Below are 17,649 nucleotides of genomic sequence, written 5' to 3'. Positions count from 1 at the left end.
GATTAAAAAAAAATCCTATACCCATCTATACCCATCCTATACCCATCTGGTATAGGATGTTAATAACAGGGGATGTATGCGGGCAGAGGGTGTATGTTAACTCTGTCCTTTCCCTTCAGTTTTGCTGTGAACCTAAACCTGCTCTTAAAAAAGTCTATTAAAAAATATATGAAACAAAAACAAATAGAACCTCAAAGAGAGAAATCTACATTGTAATTAAAGATTTCAATATTCCTCTCTCAATAGATTCATCGAGTATGCAGAAGTTAGCAAAAATATGGACGACACAAACAGTTCTATCAACCAATTTGACCTAATTGACATTTTTGTTAGAGCAGCAGCATACACATCTTTCTTCTCAAAAGCATAGAGAATGCGAGCTATAATTATGGGCTATAAAACAAGCTTCAGGGGGTGTCTGGGTGGCTCATTTGGTTAAGCGTCTGACTCATGGCTTCCGCTCAGGTCATGATTTCAGGGTGATGGGATTAAGCCCCCCATGGGGCTCTGTACTCAGTGAACAGTCTGCTTGGGATTCTCTTTCTCCCTCTCTTTCTGCCTCTCCCCCTGCTTCTGGACTGGCGTGTACTAGCTTTCTCTCTCCTTCCCCCTAAATAAATAAATAAAATTTTTAAAAAGGGGGGGTTAAGGGAGGGGTGCCTGGGTGGCTCAGTCGGTTAAGCATACAGCTCTTGGTTTTGGCTCAGGTCATGATCTGCAAATGGGGAGATCAAGCCTCGTGTTGGGCTCCCTGCTCAGGGGGAAGCCTGCTTCTCCCTCTCCCACTTCCCCTGCTTGTGTTCCTTCTCTTGCTGTGTCTGTCAAATAAATAAACAAAATTAAAAAAGCAGAAAAACCCCACAAGTTTTTAGTTTTTAATGAAACCCCATTTCTGTTTTTTCTTTTGTTGCCTGTATTTTTGGCAAATGCCAGGAATCACTGTCAGATCAAATTATGAAGCTTTCCTAATTTTCTTCTAAGGTTTTTTATATTTTTAGCTTTCAATGTTTAGGTCTTAGATCAATTTTGAGTTAATTTTTGTATGTGGTATAGGGTAAGGGTCCGATTTCATTCTCTTGCATGTGAATATTAAATTTTGCCAACTACATTTATCGAAAAGACTGCCCTTTTCTCATTGACTGGTCTTGGCACCCTTGTCAGGAATCACTTGATCATATAGGTGAAGGCTTATTTCTGGACTCTCTATTCTACTTCTTTGGTCTGTACGTCTGTCTTCATGCCATTACCACCCTGCTGGGATTACCGTGACTTTGTAGTATAGGTCTCCTTGTTATCCTTAAACTGCGCAACACTTTCTTTTTGGCTCTTTGAGTGTTGCTTTGAGACTGGCACTTTCTGTAGGACCCAAATGGAGCCTGGACCCAGGGATAATTGTGTGATCAGGTGCAAGAAAAGAAGCAACAGACAGGTCATTCAACATGGTATCTGGTTTCTTTGGAAAAGAGAAGGCACGGTCGCTAGAGTAAAACTGTATGCCTTTATTCAACTTAAATGAGTCATTAAGAGAAAATACAATTTGCCCATGTGCAGAAACATTATACATTCAATTCTGAGGAAAGTAGTTTTATACAACCAAGACAAGGAACAGTCTAGAAGTGAGAGGAATGAAGACGATAGTGAGAGGGAGCTAAAAGGCAGAGTTTTGTCTGTCAAAGTGCTAAGGCCTGTGTGCACAGATTTTAAAGTGAGCAAGACCAGCCTAAGGTCATGTCTTCCATTCTGATTTCTTTTGGTGCTGGTGAAAGTTTTGGGGTGTGATGCAGTGAGTCACAGGATTACGATGATTTAAAAAAAAACAAAAAAAACAGGTCATAGCACTTAGGACTAAGAAAAAGGTTTTAATGTCTGAAGTTTCATTAATCATGTACTCGAGATCTTTCATGGATTCTATGAATTTTGTGAATTTAATAAGAACTTGTCCTTCAATCAGTAGTTTATTACCAAAGAACAAATTATCAGCTTCTTCCCAGCCCAGAGTCTATCTCCTTACAAAACAAAGGGGAAACCAAATATGAGACTCTGTGGGAATTTCATTAATTTTAAGTTGGTGTTAAGTGATTAATGCAGGTTCAGCTGGGGTCCCTACCCATGTCTTCAAATTGCTCTTGCTAGAAAACCTAAAAGGAGAATTGATGACTTAGGGCCAACCCAACTCTATCATTTCCAAGCTTTAGCTATCTGAAAACATCAGACGCTGGCTTTTGGAAAGCAAGCAAAAAAGTAAAACTTTTTTTGTACCACACTTTCCATAGAAAGGAATTAGGCTGTGTAAAATAATAGTTCTAAAGTATCTTCAAATATTTTGATAAAATTTAATGCATTTCTTTCTTATTGGATTAAATTTTAAGTATTTAAGAAGAGGATCCATGATTGAAGTTTTTAAAATTAAGTGTTGACTCAAGTTGGCTTAATAGTGTTCATGAGCAATGTGGGCATTATTTAACAGAAACCTGTGCCCAACCCTAAATCCTGATCAGCAGCAAAAGCTGCCGCTGGATAATTCAATAGAAAACCATCACTTAACCCATAAAACGTCTCAATGTTCTAATCATGGCAATTTAACATTATGTGAACCTAAAACCTTACAAAATTGTCATAAAAGAGTAAGTTAAGAATAATTGAAAGTTTATTTAAACCTGTTTTAAATCCAATCTTGGGTTTACCTTTCTTCTCCACTAGGCATTTTCTGGGTTTTGTAGTCAAGATGGGAATCAGCAGGTTTTTAATTTCCCTTTAGCCTCTTTTGAGTTAGAAGAACTGGAACATTGAGGTGGAAGTTATTCTTCAGGAGAATGAGCTGTCTGTTCATAGCCCATCTCCACAGCCTGGTCATCTCTGGCTCCCCCTCCAGACCCAGTCCCTCCTTCCTGTTACAAAGAAGTCTTTCTAGGGATGCCCTTCAACAGGGAAGACTGAAAGCTCTAAGGAGGTATAGAGATTCCTTAGTTTAAACAGTCTTGATAGAAAAAACCCAATCTTCTGTGTAAGGTCAACAAGTATTGGGAAAATACAGGATACCCACCGTCCTACTTCCTGGACAAAGCTGAGGCATTTCACGGTGGACTTCGCCGAATACCTCTTTGACTGAAAGGTGAATATGGCTATTTTGGTGTGCAGAATTTGCCTTACAAATCCAACAACCTAAGTCAACAATAAATGGTAAGGAAAATTCAATAATAAGGACTAACAAAATACGATTTATCCTTTAAAAAGTTTTTTTTTTTTTTTAAACCAGAAATTCTCAAAGAAGAACTGGGAATTTGGGCCACTAAAAAAGGGGTAGGGTCCTGTTTAAGTTTCTTGTAATTCAAGCTCTGTGATTAGAGATGGGGTGGGGGAGCCAATTCTACAGTATTAGAATAAAAACTCTGTACGCTAATTTTATCCATTATGGAGAAAAAAACAAGGATGCAACATCTCTTTAACAATATAAAATGAAGGGATACATTTCTCACCAGAGTACAAGATAAAAATCAAGGTTAAGTTTCAATTCCCTTTAGTTTCCTTTCAGTTTGAACATCAGTGACAAGCATGCTGCATTATTTACCTAATGGTTATTAGAAAGGGTTAGTTACTATCATCTTTAGTATCTTTCCGGACGCACTGACCAGAATTAATTGAAAGGGATTCTCTTCAACTGAGACTTTACTAAGTAATTTCTTGAAGTTTCTATTAAGAATTCTACATCTTCCAGGGGCATCTGGGTGGCTCAATGGGTTAAAACCTCTGCCTTGGGCTCGGGTCATAATCCCAGGGTCCTGGGATCGAGCCCAGCATCAGGCTCTTGGCTCTGTGGGAAGACTGCTTCCTCCTCTCTCTCTCGGCCTACTTGTGATCTCTGTCAAATAAATAAATAAATAAAAGAATTCTACATCTTCCAGTGATTGTTTTCAGAAAAGGTAAATTTTACTAACACGGCTCTTCATTCCACATTATTTCACTAGGGGCAATGCCTTTCCCTAACTTACTTCATGTTTTGCCAGTGTTTCACCCACTGCCTCAAACGCTTCCCTTCCATAACTCATTTACACTTCAATTTCCTTCAATTTGCTTGGGAAACACGCAGCACACAGTACCCCTTGAGCCCCAAACTAGACACATGCTATATGTCCTCTACCTTGTTAGGAATACCTTTTACAATTCACATGGCTGCTTGTTTACCCCTGCAGAACCCGAACCTTAGTACAGTGCTTACCACATAGTAGGTGCTCCGAGAAATATGTGAGCTAGTGAATAACATGATTTGTACACAAAACCAGCTAAAAAACATTATGTAAAAATCCTATTTCTTAAAACCACTTGTGGTCAAGTAGTGTCAAATCATCGAACACAGCTTTCTGGACTGTGATGTAAATAAAGGATGGCTGGGGATTCCAGTTGAAGTTGTGTTCTAGTATATCATTCTTTCATTCAACTGCAGATCAACTAACTATACATTTCGGCCCCTAGGTCATTAACCTGAATATGAATTTCACTTCTGATGAGGTAGGAGGCCCGTTTAAATAATTACAAATATCTACAAGAAACGTCAAGCTGGGGGTGGGGGAGTACATGTCTGGAAACGGCCATAATGGGCTGGTTCACACACATTTAAATATTTCACTTTCACTCCTATTATATATGGGAATTACATGGATGCAGATGTTCCCTGAGACATAAGAATTTTCCTTTAGAAAAAACATATTTTCAGCAGAGATTTAGAATGCTGTTCTCTTGGACTGGTAAATGATCTTCAATGTCTTTGGGTAACAATGTTTGAAATTTCAATTTTTGAAAAATAACAAGGCGATCTTTTAAACAGCATTCTTGTATCCTTATTAAATTCCAAAACATGCTCTTTTTATCAGTGAAAATAATCACAGCTGAGCGATTATGGGGAGAACTACGGAACTAGAACAAAAAGTCAGTTTCATGGGTCACTAAGATACATTCATGAAATTCTGACATTTTTTATTTCATCCAGTCTATATTCATTTTTAAAGAATGGGCTAGATACCTTTATTACCAAAGACTATCTAGGACATTGAAGGACATTCTGCTCCTTCAATCATATCCTAAAACCCAAGTTTTTGCAACCACAAAATGCTCTTGAACAGCAGGATCCAGGCTATCTGTGGGTATGAGGACTAAGGGGAATTAAGCCTTCCTAGTACCTGGCTCAGTCCTTGTTTGCATAAATTCCCTTTATGACACTAGTGAGATCAAAATCCAAGTTCTCCTAGCTCTTCTAGCTTTCCGGATCAATCAGGAAAAGCCCTAAAATTGTTAAGAAACTCCCTCTCTGGACCAATCAGGAAGGATATAGAACTGGTTAGGAAACTCACTTCTAAGAGAAGAAGTGGGAAACAGAAAGCAAGTTTTCAATTGTCTTCATGACATTGTTTCTTCACATACTCCTACACCTGGAAGCTAGTGGCAGTGAATGTTTGCTAATGAATTATTAACCACTGTTGATAAAGAAAAACCTATCTTTACCCCTGAGATATTTTCTTAACCATTCTTTGTTTTAGAAGCAAATACTGGACACATTAAAAAAAAAAAATGCACGCACCATGTTTTTGTATTTGTTTTTGAAGTTCCCAATAACATCCCATGGTTAAGAGACGGAACAGTTGAAGGGTGAAAACAGAGACAGACAGATTAGGCAAATTTAATATTTTTACGAGAGTTCTGAAAGAAATGTGCTACCCTGAACTGTTTATCACCAAATTTCTCATCTTACTCTTCTGGACATTCTGTAGTAATCTTCCAATGGTAATATAAGGCAACGGCTGAGAGCCCTTCCCACACCGCTCTCAGATGGATGTCAGACCTCAAGATTCACCAAAAACTCCAAGGTTTTTATTTTCACTTTAATTATCTTTTACTTAATAATAAAATGAAAAATAAGAATATATGAATACATACAATCTATATACATATATTTATTGCAAATACTTAAAATTCTTATGTAAAATGATTTTTCTATATCTGTGAAAAAATATGACTTTTTAAATGGTGTTGACACCAACTTCTCTGTACATACCCTCAATTCCAATGTTAACAATTCCTTTAAAAAGGCGAAAGACACAAAAGTTTAGCATTTACCAAACCAGTCTGTACAAACCTTATAAGCCAGAAGGAAAAAAAATAGCTTGTGGTAAATAAGTCAATTTTCTTTTAAAATAAAAAATAAACTCCAAAACTATTCCCCTTATTGCATTTTTTTGGAAATAATCTGAGTGTCTTTAGAGTAACTTCCTTTGTAATAATTTGTGCCTTAACAGTGAGGTCCTACATAAACATACCATATATGAGAAATCGAAGTCTTGCACTGTCACTTTTTACATAGATATTAAAATATATATTACTTAAAATATATTACTGGAAAGCTATTTTTAAAATTGATCTTTAATAGTTGTATCAAATGTAAAGCATTAAAAAAAATAAAGTAACCAAGAATCTATGAAGCTCTTACTTCAACTTTAGGAAATGTTTTACCTATTGTTCCCTTTCAATAGGTACGTAGGTATTGAAACATGGTAGGAAAAGATCCCTGCCCATCATCATGTTTCTCAGTCTCTTTGGACTATTCTATAAATTGAGCTGAAAACTACCGTTGGCCAAGTATTTACTTAGCCCGTTGCTGCAATGCAACGGGGACTTCTCCCTCCTTGCTATGAAAAGCAACCTCTAGGTCACAGAGAAACCCTGGCACTGCTCACTGATAAAGAGTTCTAGAAATAAATAGTGGCGTAATGACCAGAGAAGACCCCCCTCATTATAACAAATCATTTCACCCAAGAGTTTTTTAAGGGCTCTAAGGTGGAGAAAGGCAATAATAAACGATTAGGATGGTAACTGTCAAGTTATCAATATGTATGAATTTATACACCCTCCCCGGGAAGGCAATGAGGTCTTCCTTTGGCTATTTGAATGAGATAATTCCTAAAACCCCTACATTTGGGTGCCTTGCCAGCCCATGCAAGTACACTTCCCCTTCTCCAAGAAAAATGTCCCATTTGCCAGATCTCATTCTTAGAATCGTTACATGGGATACCAAAGATAAGTTCCAGTATCTTGCGCATGGGGGTTAAGGAATAGCAGGGCAAACCACCCCAGGTTGTTTAACAGGATGGAGAATTTTTATCAAATTTTTCTTTTTTTCAGATTCAGGGAGCCTTCTCTACTAGTAGACAACTCAGAACAGTCATTAAGACTGAGATGACATAGTTATTGTTAATGCTATCTCCCCAGGGTGACCTACAATGGAAGGTAGCAGAAGGCTCAGGCTCGAAACGCATACCCTGGAGGCATAAGCATCAGGCACAATGCCTGACTAGTCACTGGAAATAGTGCAACTAAATGCCATTAAAAAAAAAAAAAAGCAAAAAAAAAAAAAAAAAAGCTCAGCATTTATTAGCAACCTTTCAGATTGAGCTGAAAGGTAAAGCAACTCCGAAAACCTAAGACAAAAAAACTGCTTTAAAGATACCGGTGTACCATGCTCTCAATAATATGAAGATTTTTCTTGTTTCTACTGCTTCATTTTCAAAAGGGCCAGACTGTTAACGTGTTTGGATTGCTGCTGTTGTTTTTCTGCTCAGCTCTGAGAATGAATGACTTTCTACCTGAAACCACTGTTGTGAAACGGACAAACAGGTTGTATTCAATTTACTACCAACCCTAGAGAACCCAGTCTCTCATTCGGTCAAGATTGAGGCAGTGTACCTAGCTGACAAATCCTGTTTTAGGGACATTCACAAATGCAAGTATTTTATTAGCTGAGTATTAGTTGTTAAGAGAATCTGGGGAATAATAATGCTTAGGACCGATCTGCAAGAGCCTGGTCAAGAAGAAGAGGCACGATACGGTTTGCTCTCCCAATGGACTTGAAAATCCCTGATCCCTCTCCTCCTCTCCTGGTTAGTCTGTCCAACCGCGGATTAGGGGAACCGCAGAGGAGAGGCTTCCTATGACAGGAAAGGTGCAAAGAAGAAAGTTCACTTTGATCAATCCGAATTGGTAATTCACATTTAGCACAGGGTCAGTTCTGAAATACTCAGGTACTTCCAGCACAAAGACCAGCCCTCAGGCCTGCCACTGACGGGAGTGAAGAAGCTGAGGGTGGAGAGTTTTAACCAGCAATAATAGGTCCTTTTTGCGCCTGCCCTTGGATCTACCCTGAGTACTGAAAGTTTGGGGAACCGAACCATGTTTCTTTCTTACTGGATCGTGGCTAAAGAACTTACTCCTTATCCCAGGATCCTTGTAGCCTTCGTATTTTTTAGCTATGTGTGTGCTAGAAGAAAAAGGGAAGTTAGGAGGACATCCTATTGTCTTGGCTAAAACTAGAACAAATAATCTTGTATTTGCCTTGAGCCACAAAAAATAACAGAAGCAAAAACTGAAAACAGTCAAATAGTAGGTTTCTTATGGGATTCAAAAGTATTGAAAGTATTAAAAGCATACAGGGGAAGAATGGGGAACAGAACGGGGATGAGCAAAGAGTATTACTGTCTACTTTCTCCTAATCTGGAATGTGACTTAGTAAATTTACACTGTTCTGCACTTGGTAAGTATCACATCCTGAACACTAAGCACAGTTTTAAGTGTACTAGGCTGCAGTAATATTCTTACTTTACACACTTGAAATCGGGAAACTTGAAATCAATATGCAAATGATACACAATGACAATACCGAATTCTTCAATACCGAATTGTGGTAAACTGTAGATTCATTTTAATGTTCTTTAACCAGGACCTAAATGTATGTTCTCAAAAACTCTTCAGTCACTGGCGACAAGATTTAAAAAACAACAAAGGAAAACCAAAAAGAACCAACAAAAACAAGCAACAAAACTTTGGAGTTAATTTCTCTTCCTTTCTAGATGTTCCCTTAACCATTTACTGAAGCCCTTTACATTAGAGATTCCTAGTGCATAGACAGCAGTAATCTAAAACAGAGGATATGTTTTTTAGAACAGGAGAAGTGTCTAACTTTTACTGTGTGTGTGTGTGTGTGTACGTACGTGCACACATTGTGTTCAAAGTAGTATCTAGTAAGATCACTCCATACTCCTCAGATGCCTGGGAGGTCAAAAGAGGCTCAACAGAACAGGCAAATGTGGCAACAAGGAGTTTTCCCTCCTGCACAACAGTGGACTATAGACCGTGAGGCAACAGGGCTGGGCAAGAAGAGGAAAAGAGAGGCTACCTTGCTTCTAGTGTTAAAATCGTTTTCCGAAGTTCTTTATGTTCAGTTTCTGCACTTTTTGAGGCCCTGCCCAACAAAACGCACAGTTCCAATCACCCCGTCACTAATACTCTTTGCTCCTGCTCTTCTAGCATCCCCCCCCACCCCCGCGTTTGTAAGCGCCCGTGACTGAGTACCTGGATTTACTGCTAGAACTACTGCCCCGCACAGGCCCCGCTAACAGCAGAGGCCAGGGTGTGGGGGTGCATACCCATCGTGGGCCACATTCACGATCTCAGGGCAGGGCAGGGGGCCTTGAGGGCGGGGCGCCCTCAATTCTTGTGGGGGACATGAATTGCAAGCAGAGAGCTTGGCGACAGTACTCCTTTGTGGAAGCCAAGAACCAGGTCAAGAACTTTCAGAGTCTGAATTACTACCTGTGAAATTAAAACGGTATCAAAAAATTTGAACTTAAGAAGGTTCTGTTTAAGGTAAAGGGATGGAGTAAACCCTGAATCCAAATCCCGCCAAGGCTGAATAATCTTATGTAAAGCCTGCAGTCAGACCGACATGACATAATCAGCTTGAATGGTCATTTCTCCAGACCATTCCTTCATTCCTTCCTTTCCCTGGCCTCTTAGGAAAGAAGAGAGAAGAGAGACCGCTTCCTTTAACCATGCATGGCATTAAACTTTTCTCAGAGTCACGTGAAGCAGAACATAAATCTGAATTCAAATACATCATTACCTAAACACTTGGGAAAACAATGTTAAAACAAAATGTGACATATTTACATGATTTCGTAAGTGCAAACTTGTCACAAATTCACGAAGTCTTGCTTGACCTAGACTTACTATACAAGGTGCTCTTCCTCTACAATGTAAGATCTGTACTCTGTATTCCTGATTAAGTAACATTTGTCTCTTAAGACCACTGAAACCTACTTATTTATTTCTGTGATTCCGAAAGGACGCAAAAGACCCCAAATCTCATCAATCCTTCCCTCCCTGCCTCCTTCCCAGGTATCCTCTTTCTAGTCTTGTTACCGAACGACAAGGCAAGAGACACAAAGTTTCGAGGGGCCAATGCAATCGTCGTGGCAGAACGCTCCACACCCCTTGCACATGATCATGGCTTTCAATCGGCAGTAACATTTCGAAGGTGTGTCCTCTATGCTGTTCTCTTCTGAAAAGGCCTGAACGGGAATGGTCTGGCCATGGCTGCTGGGATTCATCGCTTGGCTAGCAGGGATGGTAGTGACAGTCACCGAAAAGGACATGACATCACCTACGTTGCTGGCCACCTGGCTACAGTCCGGCATCCCCGGGACAGCAGAGTTATGGTCCATGTCGGACGAGGTGGAGACATTGATCATGCCTCTGTAGCTTGGCCCGATCTGGCTGGGGCTTCCGTACAGCTTCGGGGTCTGCAGCGGCGGGAGGAGGAGAGGCTGATGGGTAGGACTGTCTGCGGTCGGAGGAAGGGCAGTCGAACTGAAAAGCTCAGGGCTGCTACGCATCGTCTTGCCTCTCACCGCATGGGCCATCTGTTTCTGGGCGGCCTGAATAAAATCTCTGGCTAGCGTCTTTTCATCAAATGTCTGGCCTCTCGTGAACAGGTAACTCTCCTTGCTTAACGTGGTCTGCTCGTGCACAGGTGTCTCCGCCTTCACGTTCTTTTTTGCCAAACAATCACTGGCGGACAGGGCTTCTCTGCTGTGGGTTCCCGAACTTGCTTCACACTTGCCAGGACCCTGGGCAGCCTGGGGCTCCTCCTTCACCATGATGGCTTCTTGCTCGTCACCGGAACTTTCCTCGTCGGTATCTTCTTTGCCGCTGCTGCTATCTCCGGCGGCATTTTTACAGTCTGTGTATCCCATTTTCAAGGCCTCTGTGGGGCTACTTAGACACAAACGGTCTTCGGGATTTACAGAATGGGTCCTCCTCAAGCTCTCTGAACCCCGGCCATAGGTGGAAATGTTAAGTAAGTAGTGACCTGCCATTGCAGGCTTCGATGTCCTTCTGCCAGCAAAACCCAGCATGAACCTCTGGCTTGTGGAGATGTCTTCTAACGGGAAACCTGAGTGAGTGAAGTTGAACTGGGAGGGCTGCACAAATGGGAGAACGTTCTGCCTCCGAACCCTCTGGATGAGAGTCTGAAGGATCTGATCTTGGGTGGCTTTGCTGAGTCCTTCCTGGTACTGGTGTGCATCGATGCTAGAGTCCCTCAGGTCCTTACCTGAAAAGAGCTGAAGGGGTCTTGGATCCTGGGGGAGCTGCGTACTTGGCAAGGCTTTACCCAGCTGCTGCAGAGCCGGGAGGCACTGCCTCTCGCTACCTTCCTCTCTGCTAATGTTTTCGGTGGCGCCGCTGCCTGTGAACACTGCTGCCCCCGGCTCCTCTTTCGTGGCCAGTGGAACAGTTTTCATTTCAACTTTGGTGAGAGGTTTAGGCAGAATTTGCTCCATGGGAACATCCTTGCCCTGAAGCAGCTGAGTGACCAAAGGGTTATTTGCAGGGATACTAGAGCTTGGCCTTGACAGGGGTCCATTCAAATTTGAAGACGTTCCTGGAGTTTTAAGGCTAGAAGCTACTGGCAAAGTGCTCGAGGATGGAGCCGATCCCGTCGGTGCTACACTTACACTGACCTGGGGTACAGGAAGCTTTTCTAAAGTGGCTGCGGTCAATAAAGATGTTAAAGGAGAGGGAGGCACAGCTGCTGAAGCGCCAGCAGATGTCTCTGCTGAGGCCGAAGGGTCTGGCACATTCCTACCAGAACCTGCACTGGGCTCGACGGTGCCACTGGCCGCAAAACGAACAGGTGAGGCACCTGAGCGGAGAGCAGGCTCTGTGGGCGCAAAGGGCGCGGTCTCCTGCCGGCAGGTCCCAGGAGCTTGCAGGTGGGCAAGAGAGGCCACTGTGGCCGCTGCCCCCGGGGGATTCAGCCGTTCGTTCGTCAGCTGCCCTACAGCTGCTGGAGGGGCGTCAGTGCGGGCTGGAGAGGGGACGCTTGCTCGCGCTCCCCCACCGGCAGCTGCTGGAGGCCCTGAGGGGGCTTGCTGTAGTTGTGCTCCAGAGACACGAGGAGGCTGTGCCTGGTCTGGGCTCTTGGTCTCAGACTGGGGCTGAGTCTCTGGACCACAGGGTAAAAGCTCTCTCGTACCTCCCCTGCTTCCAGTTCCTGCCAATTCCAGTGTGGGGCCCTTTCCAGGTTCGCGGCCTCTGTCTGAGTCTGGACTCCTCCCTCCAGCAGTTTTCCTGTCACCTCCCTCTCCTGGACCTTGTCCGCCTCCGGGGCCAGGTCCCGGAATGGTCCCTCCAACGGCGGCGGCGGCAGCGGCAGCGGCAGCGGCGGCGGCAGCGGCAGCCCTCTGTGCTTTGACCAGCTGGGCTTTTGCTTTGATGTCTGCGAGAGTTCTGGCTCCTGTTCTGTTAGGACTAGTGATGGAGACTGGAAAACGAGCCCTGGGAGAGACCTGCGATGTAGGAAAAGGCATGGGGGAGATTCTGGAGACCGGGATCTGAAAGGAGGAGGGAGAAAAAAACCCGGAGCTTAGTTTTCATCGACAAGAAAAACACAACTTCCAGAACACTTAAATTGTTCCAGTAACCACTGCACACCAGTGACACACATGGGAGGTCCATGGCCGAGAGACCTAAGAGTGGAGACAGCAATGTGACTGTGCCCCTAGGGCCCTTCCACCTCCTCTCCTGGGGCCAAAGCCTCTCCTCCCTTGACACCCTCCCCACCCCGAATCCCTGTGCCTCTTTTCTCAACACAGCTCCCTCCTCCTGGCATTACTACTCATGGCAGCTTATTACGTAAGGTTCAGACCTCCCAGGGTATTTGCACTTCCGCATGCGTGCGCGAGAGAAGCAGCACACAGCACCGTCCACTGTCTTTTTCTTCTTAGCTCTCCTTCTAAGCTGCGAGGAAAATTCTTGCTCTCCTGCTCTATGCACATACACACATGCACACTTAACCAGAGAAGCTGAGTTAGCTCAATGCCAGAGGTGTCTAGATAGCACTGGAAGGTAGACATGTGGGATCCACAGATGTACCCCACTCCGTCCATCCACACGAAAGGAGTATAGACAGAACATATATAATGTTCGCCACAGTCATTTTCATCCATGGCTGCCTTTATACTTACTTGGGGAGCTGTTTAAAAATAAATGTGCTCTGGGTCCTCTCCCAAAACTGACAAATGAGAACTCTAGAGAAAATATGCACTTCTGAAACACTTCCTGGGAAACTCTGCTACATCACCGAGTTTGAAACCACTGATTTTCACAGCATAAAATACTGTAGCTGAAAGGAATCTGACTCCTGTCTGAAACAATACTTTGGAAGCTATCCGACTTAAATGAGAATGCATCAAAGCCTGAACTCTTCTAGTAAGTTGTCAGAATTTAAAGGAGCAAATAACCGTGACAGATGTTACAGGGCATTTAATTAAAACAAAAAAAAAGGGCGCCTGGGTGGCTCAGTGGGTTAAGCCGCTGCCTTCGGCTCGGGTCATGATCTCAGGGTCCTGGGATCGGGTCCCGCATCGGGCTCTCTGCTCAGCAGGGAGCCTGCTTCCCTCTCTCTCTCTGCCTGCCTCTCTGCCTACTTGTGATCTCTCTCTGTCAAATAAATAAATAAATAGATAGATAGATAGATAAAACAAACAAAAAAATTAAGCCAAAGGGCTCTGAGAAAATGCATGTCATCCTTCTGGAAGTCCTTAAATTAAGAATAATAAAGTCACTAAAAATTTTTCATTATTTGCAATATCCATTTCTCAAAAGGTCAGTAGTCCTGAGAAACAGATTCTCTGTCATGCAGAAGTCAGAGCTATGGGATCACGTCACAGCTGCCACAGTCCACACATCTCACATCAGGACATGTACCTAATCTCTTAGCACTGAATCTCGTTTACATCTAACTGCACAGTATTTCAGAAGCTACCAACAGAGGGAAAGAAGCAAATGTTGCCCCTTGGTAATGTCTCCTGTAAATAGCTCTACAACCTGTTTATGTTGTCTGGGCATTGGTAACAAATAAACAAGAAGCCCTACCCTGGTAAAACAAGGTCGATTTTCTTCATGAATCCTGAAAAGATGGGGCGCCTGGGTGGCTCAGTTGGTTAAGCCCCTGCCTTCAGCCCGGGTCATGATCTCAGAGTCATGGGATGGATCTCCACGTTAGGTTCCCTGCTCCCTGGAGAACCTGCTTCTCCCTCTCCCCCACCACCCCCCAGCCCTTCTCCCATTCCCACTTGTTAGCTCTCCCTCGCTCTTTCTCTCAAATAAATAAACAAAATCTTAATAAAACAGAACAGATGAATACCAAATAGGAAACACCGTTTTCCATCTCTCTATACGTATTATGGTACAGACATCCATGTTATAACATGTAAGTGCATACATATGCATGTATATAACATATATACACATGTACAACATTTGTAATAAGATTTTATTTTTCTACTTAAGTTTTGGTTAAAAGATTTTGCTCTGTTATAAATTACATTAAGTTTTGTCTAAGAATGTAGTAGGATTTGATGGGGTGCCTGGGTGGCTCAGATGACTAAGCATCTGCCTTTGCCTCAGGTCACCATCCCAGGGTCCTGGGATTGAGCCCTACATTGAGATCCCTGCTCTGCAGGAAGCCTGCTTCTCCCTCTCCCACTCCACCTGCTTGTGTTCCCTCTCTCGCTGTGTCTCTCTTTGTCTAATAAATAAAATCTTTAAAAAGAAAAAAAAGAAACAAAGAAAGTGGAATTTGAGATACAGGCCTAAGGGAAGAGTTATTAAAGCAACTTCTGGTAGAAAGTATTCTGCAGGGGGGTGGAGGGGGTAAGGAAGAAGAAGAAAACAAAAGAAAGGGAAAAAACTGAGTAACAATAATACGTCATGGTGGACTTTAATTTTCAGTGTGGGCCTCTCTGGATTAGGGAAGCAAACCAAGCAGGATGTAAGTCAGTCTCTATAAAGATGAGGAAATAGAAATGACACATCTCACAGTATCATCTATATTAAGTAAAACCTAAAATGTAATTCAACTCTCAGGTCCGCACAGAAGTTCTGACTGACACTCATTACAGAAAGGTTTCTAATATTTTTGTAACAGTAAGAGTGGGGGATAAAAGAATTGTAAAGTGATTTTCATTAAAAAATCACAATCTCTGGCAAAGCATGCAAAATATGTTGATGGTGGAAAAGTGGCAACATTTTTTTTTTAAAAGGGAGATTCCTAAGTGCATAAATCTTAAAATTAAAAAGTAATGAGAACGTCATACAGCTAGTAATTAAGAAGCAACATGAGAGAAAAAGAGATAGTAAATTAAATGGATCAAATACTAGCAACTGAATGTCTCTAAGGAATATTATCTGATGGAACTAGCTTTGGTTCATCTAAGTTAAATAAAAAAGAGGGGAAAAGTAGTTCTATGTGGCTTTTTTTTCTATTTATATTTCTAACGTGAATGAATACTACCCAATGTCTGGGCTGCCAGTAGACACAACAGTATTAATAAACACCACTAGTAAAAACTTAATAATATATACTATTTACTAAGTGAAAAAATGAACTGCAAACTGATCTTAAGCACAAGCCCAAGTATTAGTAAACCTTTAGGTCAGAAGTAAAAATGTGTTTGGGCTTTAAAGGGCTCACTACTGGTTAGATGCACTCTTGTATACTCAGATAAGGATACCGCTTTATGAATGTGAAATATTTGCTAAGTAGCAACAGAATGCTAACACGAAAGTCAGGGACAAAGCCTGAGCAGCAGAGCTTAGCAAGGCTAGTCTACCTTACTGATGTCCCTCAAGTAACCAGCAGTGACTCACAGCAGCCACACAAGTTTTCTTTAAAAGGGGGGAACTAAAGGTAGTTCTAGAGCAAAGAATATCCAATCAGTTATGGCAATAAGAAAAGGACCAAGGTACACTTAAAATGTCATGGCTCTTGCCACAAAGATCTCTTGATCACACCAAGGGCTTCCTTCTGTTTATTATTATGTTTCTTGTTTTGTCACATGAGACAGAATAATGTCCACAACTATCTTAAGAGTGGCCAGCCAGGAGGATGGGTGGAGGTGGTCCACATTAGTTAGATATCCAGGCACTTTCCTTACTACCAAAACACTAATAAAGATCTGTAGGAATGCAGTTCTAAATGCCTGTTTAGTCATAATTTTGTTCACGTAAGAACGCAGTTACGTGCTTATCAAATATATACAACTGCTTCTGTGTTAAAAATACCACGAATGACTTGGTATTAAGTAAGACCAGAAACTTAGTGTTCAGACATTTTCTCTTTTTCGATGCTTCCCACTCTCTTACCTTGAGAGGTGGTACTCTTCGCACCTGGATCCTGTCCCCTCTACTGAGAAAGGGCTGTGGCGAGACTTGAAATGGCTGCTGGTGCTGGCGATTCTCCGTGACACGTGGCCTCTTCTCCCAGCTCACGGGGCCATCTTCTTGGATGCAAGACTTCCTCTTGAGGCTTTCTGGGCTGTGATCAACTGGGGCCGATGGAGGGTCTTTTGCTGCGATCTCCTGTGAACCAGTTTCTGCCATGGGCTTCATTACCGGTTTTTCCATCCCAGGACTCTTGGGTTTGTTTGGGGACGTAATTAAAGCTTCTTGGCCTTCATCTTTGTTGTAACTAGGAGCTGTGGTGAGATGATTCTCTTTCTCAGACTCCTGTTCAGCAGAGGCAACTGGCTTCTGCTCCAAGAAACTGTCATCCTTTGGGCACTGGATAGGAAGAACGCTGCTAAGCTCTTGCGTACTGCTTGCTGAGGGAGGCAGGGGCTCTGTGGATTTGGGGTTTGGCTGCACCGTATCTTGGCTTTCATGCTCTTCTGTTCTTACTGGGGATGGCATTTGCACCACTTCTTCTTTTGACCCTAACTGGGGAATTCCTGGGACAACACTGACAGGCGAGGCCTCTGATGGAAGCATGGGTTTTGGTTGCTCAGCTGGGGTTTTCTTTACTTGGAGATCGCTGGGTGAGGCTGTCAATTTCTTTGAATCCTCAAGGCTCAAACCAGAACTAAAAGGTGGAAGAAAAAAATATCCTAGTTGAGAAATGGCCCATGTTTAGTATTAGGAGATAATAGTATATGGCAATGCCTGGAAGAAACCCTGACACAGAGTAGCTTTTCCTCATAGATCATCACTATTATTATGATTATAATTAGTGAAGCTCTGGATCTCAAGTGTTTGGAGGCAAATCCTGGTTCTGATACACACATGGGACATTAAGGCAGCCACTAGTCTTTTGTATCTCAGTTTCCTCATCATATACTGAGGTTCATTACTTTATATTATTGGTGTGATTAAATTAACGCATATAAAGTACTTAGAAGTACTTAATATGTGCTTAAGTACTTAATATGTGCTTAACTAGCACATATTAAAGCTTGATACTATTAATTGTCATTACTATTTATGCTT

General features: G+C 42.3%; 1 protein-coding gene across 4 annotated transcripts in view; it reads right to left on the bottom strand.

Annotated features, from left to right (window-relative positions):
- Positions 1 to 5,977: 5,977 nt before the first annotated feature.
- The window catches only part of ASXL2 (ASXL transcriptional regulator 2), a 131,779-nt gene continuing 120,107 nt past the window's right edge, over positions 5,978 to 17,649 (bottom strand). For all 4 annotated transcript variants that reach the window (XM_044261946.1, XM_044261948.1, XM_044261949.1 and 1 more), the window contains 2 exons: positions 16,531 to 17,245; positions 5,978 to 12,716 (listed from right to left, as the gene is read on the bottom strand). In XM_044261946.1, coding sequence (XP_044117881.1) covers positions 10,239 to 12,716; positions 16,531 to 17,245 — 3,193 coding nt within the window. In that variant the 3' untranslated portion in view covers positions 5,978 to 10,238. The remainder of the gene's footprint in view (positions 12,717 to 16,530; positions 17,246 to 17,649) is intronic.

This window comes from Neovison vison, chromosome 8 (genome assembly GCF_020171115.1).
Source record: "Neovison vison isolate M4711 chromosome 8, ASM_NN_V1, whole genome shotgun sequence".
Classification (NCBI taxonomy): domain Eukaryota; kingdom Metazoa; phylum Chordata; class Mammalia; order Carnivora; family Mustelidae; genus Neogale; species Neogale vison.
Note: the sequence above shows the minus strand (reverse complement) of the source record. Positions and strands in the feature narration are given on the sequence as shown.